We start from the raw sequence: 5000 nt of genomic DNA on the forward strand, positions 1-5000 counted from the left end.
GAGAATGATTCTAAATCTGGTCCAAGACGAACTACTATAGGGGTTTTATTAAAACCCTTGAATTCTGAATATGGTAAAGTAGCTCCTGGGTGGGGAACGACCCCTTTGATGGGCGTCGCAATGGCTCTATTTGCGGTATTTCTATCTATTATTTTAGAGATTTATAATTCTTCCGTTTTATTGGATGGAATTTCAATGAATTAGATCTATAAGACCCCCAAGTCCTAGCTTTTATATAAAAAATGAATCCTTTAGAGCTCGGATTTCTAGCTAATTTGATTTTGGTAGTTCGATCGTGGAATTTCTTTGTTTCTGTATTTCTGGAATATGAGTGTGTGACTTGTTATAATTGATCCTATTGATAGTACAGAGAATGGGTCTGTCATCTTGATAGAGATGGTTCTCCTTCGTCGGATATTTATTCTAGTATCTGGAACACGGAATATATGAAATAGATTAAGAAATATTTAAACTATGATTCATACTTAATATTCAAACCTCGCGGCCAGACTCCAAAAAATTTCCAAGAATTAGAATTTAGAAATATAAATCGAAATTTTTTCTTCTTTCAAATTTCAAAAGCCTTTTTATACTTATTTTGACGCAAAGATAAATCTTTCTTCGGATATTTGGTTATTATCTATTCGTGGAATAAGCGATGATCCGATGGTTCTTACTCAGGGAATCTTTGGGCTTAACTTAGTATTTTTATTGAATCATCGTGGTTCTAGTATGAATCTGAGGTTTGAATCGATTCATAGGGTCTTAACAAGAGAATTCCTATAAATAATAAATAAAACAAATATAATAAAAATGATAGACGAAAACAAATCAAATAAAAAAAAATAGGGAAGAGATAATTCAAGAGGCCCGTAAGGATCAAGATAAAGACAACTGAGCCAACTTGATATTTTGGTATTATCGCCACAAAGAAGAAGAAGAACTTTCAGATTTTTTTTATTCTTATCTTCATAGCAGATTGAATCGGAAAGTAAGAAGTTTCAAACTTTCTATTAAATATCCGTTCCAACCAATATTTGGGTGTTTTTGCTTGAGCTGTACGAGATGAAAGTCTCATATACAGTTCTCGGAGGGGGGATCGCACCTATCTCAATAAAGTTTATGATTGGTTTGAAGAGCGTCTCGAGATTCAGGCGATTGCGGATGATATAACTAGTAAATATGTTCCTCCTCATGTAAACATATTTTATTGTCTAGGGGGGATTACGCTTACTTGTTTTTTAGTACAAGTGGCTACAGGATTTGCTATGACCTTTTACTACCGTCCGACCGTTACTGATGCTTTTGCTTCTGTTCAATACATAATGACTGAAGCTAATTTTGGTTGGTTAATCCGATCAGTTCATCGATGGTCGGCAAGTATGATGGTCCTAATGATGATCCTACATGTATTTCGTGTATATCTCACCGGTGGATTTAAAAAACCGCGCGAATTAACTTGGGTTACAGGTGTGGTTCTGGCTGTATTGACTGCATCTTTTGGTGTAACTGGTTATTCTTTACCTTGGGACCAAATTGGTTATTGGGCTGTGAAAATTGTAACGGGTGTACCTGACGCTATCCCTGTAATAGGATCACCTTTGGTAGAATTATTGCGCGGAAGTGCTAGTGTGGGACAGTCCACTTTGACTCGTTTTTATAGTTTACATACATTTGTATTGCCACTTCTTACTGCCGTATTTATGTTAATGCACTTCCCAATGAAACGTAAACAAGGTATTTCTGGTCCTTTATAGATACATAGAAGATATAGCATTGATATTTTGAATTCATCATTTATCACTTGGGGTAGGAACTATAGTATTTTATTGCAATAAGTATGGATTATTGAAAAGAATAAGACATGTATTTGGATATTTCCCTTGAACTCCGCAATATTTTTGATTTGGCATCAATAGTTGAAGGGATTTTTCCGAAGATAAAATGGATTATGGGAGGGTGTGACTTGAACTATTGACTGGTCTGTGCAGATATGTGCCTTTTTTCTATTTATTTATCTGCCACGTTTGAATTCACAACCAAATGTGTCTTTTTCCAACCATCACGTAAGCCCATACGGAGGATAGGCTGGTTCGCTTAAAGAAAATCTTTTCTATGATCAGATACGAATCATGTCATACATGAGCAGGCTCCGTAAGATCTAGTTCACTTAACTTCAAATTATTTAATAGTATAGTATAAAATGCATTCATTTCCTCTGCATTGGCGCAATCTATGATACTATCGGAGTAAAAAAGGGGTCTAAAGAAGAACAGAGACTGGGCTGTATTAGTAACAAGTAAATCCTTTGTGTGTTTATAAAAGGTCTCTAAAAATTTTGGGGATAAACACCAATCCTAAGGTCTGAGACGACCCAAAAAGCAATTGATCAGATCACGATCTAGTTTATAAGCCTACTTGGGTATTGAGTATTTATTTGTAAGAACTTCATTTTTTGCACTTGATAGTTTCAACTCCAGAAAAAAGAATCCAGTCAAATTTTTATTTTACTTACATAAAAGCATACATATATCGTATATACGGGTGTCTAGATAACATTTATATGGATTCAGTTAGTTCTTTTTTGAACCTTCTTTACCCTATAGAGATATTGAACCTTTAAGTACCCGCGGCCTGCCCAGCATTAAGGCTTGTTGGAAAACCCGTTGTCGGACTTGATTACTGGCCTTTTGTTGTTCAAAATTTATAGTTTCATTTTTGTAATTTTCTAGTTGTTCCAAAGTCTTATAAGTTGAATCAATCAAATTCAATTTTTCTCGCTCTATTTCAGAGTATCCATTCACGCGAAACTCATCTGCTTCTATTTCTACTTTCCGCAAGCGAGCCCGGGCTTTTTCCAGCTGTTCTATGGCCCCTTCGCGCAATTCTTCTGAATTTCTAATAGTATTCAAGACTCTCTTTTTTCGATTATCTAATAAATCAATTAATGAAAGTAGATTATCTTTCCATTCATTTCAAAAATTCCATGATCCCTTCCCGAACCAAGCATGAATCTTTCGATTCATTTGGCTCTCATGCTCAATATAAATTCCCTTATTTTGATTGTTAATGTATTGAGCCTATCCTCTATTCTTTTGTCATATTCCAAAATGAAATCAAAATATCAAAATCAAAAGGAATCACTAATCCAAGATCAAAATATTCGGAGGACTCTTCTGACCAAACAAAAGATATGTAATTGTCAGCAAAGTTGTTTACTTTTTTTAATCCAAGAAGATTTTCTTACTTTATACACAATAAATAGGTCATCGATTCAGCATTGGCTAAAAAACCCCAATAAGTAGTTCAAATCATTTTATCGATATGAGTGTTTTATATTGATAAAATATTTATTTTGAAACCATCTCTATCTTAACATAGTGGTAGAAAGAATACCATGCTGCGTCTGGACTTCAAACAGTTTAGCTTTAACCTTGTTAATGGTCCCACATTATTGGTTGATAGAGAATCAAAGTGGATTTTCCAATAAATTACGAAATGCTATAGTTCTTACATATGATTTCTGAATTGATTCAGAACTAATTCGCGAGATCATGCACTCTTCTTTCTTAGATATCACTTTTCTAGTTATAACAGAAAAAGTACATCTGGTTGGATCCAGCCTATTCTTAAAATAAACAACTCGCACACACTCCCTTTCCAAAAAAGATCAAGACCCCAAGCACTACACTTAGATTTATTAGATTTGTTGCTAAAATATCGGTATTAAACCCGAAACTCCCGGCGGATGGCCAGTGGCCCAAAGAAACGAAAGAATCGGTTACATTTTTCATATGATATCCTCGTATAGATAGACTAAAAAATAGAACAGAGTTCTTTTTGTATTACTTTGTCCTATTTATATATATATAGTTATAGTTTCCTACTTTCTAAATCGAATCAAAAATCTATTCGATTTAGAAATCATGAATTACCTCCTTGGTCCCACCCCCCTCTTAAAAACTAAAAAAAGGCCTATGAACACGAACGGGAAGGATGAAAGCGAGTTGGTATGCTAATTCCTCATCTGCAAATCAGCCCTTCCCGTGGGTTATTTTCTCAATGAATAAGTAATTCTAGGAATGAAATCTTTATATAATTCGAAAAAACAAAGCACAAGTCCAGGGCAATAAAATATGAAAAAGAAAAATTTTTCATATTTATAATATTAAACAATAGGATTAGCAAATAAAAGTGCTAATGCTACAACCAGGCCATAAATTGTTAAAGCTTCCATAAAAGCTAGACTAAGCAATAAAGTACCTCGTATTTTTCCTTCCGCCTCAGGCTGTCTCGCGATACCTTCTACAGCTTGACCCGTAGCAGTACCTTGACCAACTCCAGGTCCAATAGAAGCAATCCCTACAGCCAATCAAGCAGCAATAACGGAAGCGGCAGAAATCAGTGGATTCATGATAAGTTCCTCGTACCAAAAAAAATGGTTATTGATATATTCAACCAATGAACTATGACTTAATTATTCCATTGCTACGATTCATCCAGTCGAAGTAACTACGAACTTCGAATTCAAGTAATAACATTATTGAATTAATAACATTATTGAACCATCAAAATGACTTTGATATCTCTTTTTTAGTTTCTCTCGATAAATTATTTGTGAATCCATACAACTTTAGTTTTTCCGTTTTTTTGTCCCGAATCGCTCTTTGAATTCTTCGATTTTTTGATTGACTTAATCCGTTTATTCATTCAACTCACAGTCATAGATGAGACAGAAGGACTTCTATAGAATCCCCATCTACATTCACATTCGATTAGTAAGGAAAATTAGATATATCTTTAGCTCGTATATAACTAGTCAATATCTAATATCACATATACATGTCTTTTTTCCACAATGTAAACCAACTCTTTCAATTCAATTTGATAAGGATGCGTCTAACCCTTTACAAGGGTTAACTTATAGCCATTCAATTCCATATACTTAGTTCGACCTACCCTCTACGAACCTTTTATGAACCCCGCTTTTTATCAATTAT

At 34.3% G+C, this 5000-nt stretch overlaps 1 protein-coding gene and 1 long non-coding RNA gene across 3 annotated transcripts in view; both read left to right on the forward strand.

Moving 5' to 3' along the window:
- Positions 1 to 1958, forward strand: part of LOC143626603 (cytochrome b6) — a 35731-nt gene extending 33773 nt beyond the window's left edge. Inside the window, exons 2-3 of one of the 2 annotated variants that reach the window (XM_077096651.1) lie at positions 271 to 332; positions 1115 to 1958. In XM_077096651.1, coding sequence (XP_076952766.1) covers positions 328 to 332; positions 1115 to 1757 — 648 coding nt within the window. In that variant the 5' untranslated portion in view covers positions 271 to 327 and the 3' untranslated portion in view covers positions 1758 to 1958. Of the gene's footprint in view, positions 1 to 255; positions 333 to 1114 lie in introns of those variants that run through there. The other variant, XM_077096652.1, reaches the window with a different exon arrangement.
- The window catches only part of LOC143626610 (uncharacterized), a 70275-nt gene that overhangs the window by 4477 nt on the left and 60798 nt on the right, over positions 1 to 5000 (forward strand). The gene's annotated exons all lie outside the window — the stretch shown is intronic.

The sequence above is a fragment of the Bidens hawaiensis genome, unplaced genomic scaffold, assembly GCF_021521415.1.
Source record: "Bidens hawaiensis isolate Kalapana, Puna unplaced genomic scaffold, B.hawaiensis_p1.1 tig00004444_1, whole genome shotgun sequence".
NCBI classification, from domain to species: Eukaryota; Viridiplantae; Streptophyta; class Magnoliopsida; order Asterales; family Asteraceae; genus Bidens; species Bidens hawaiensis.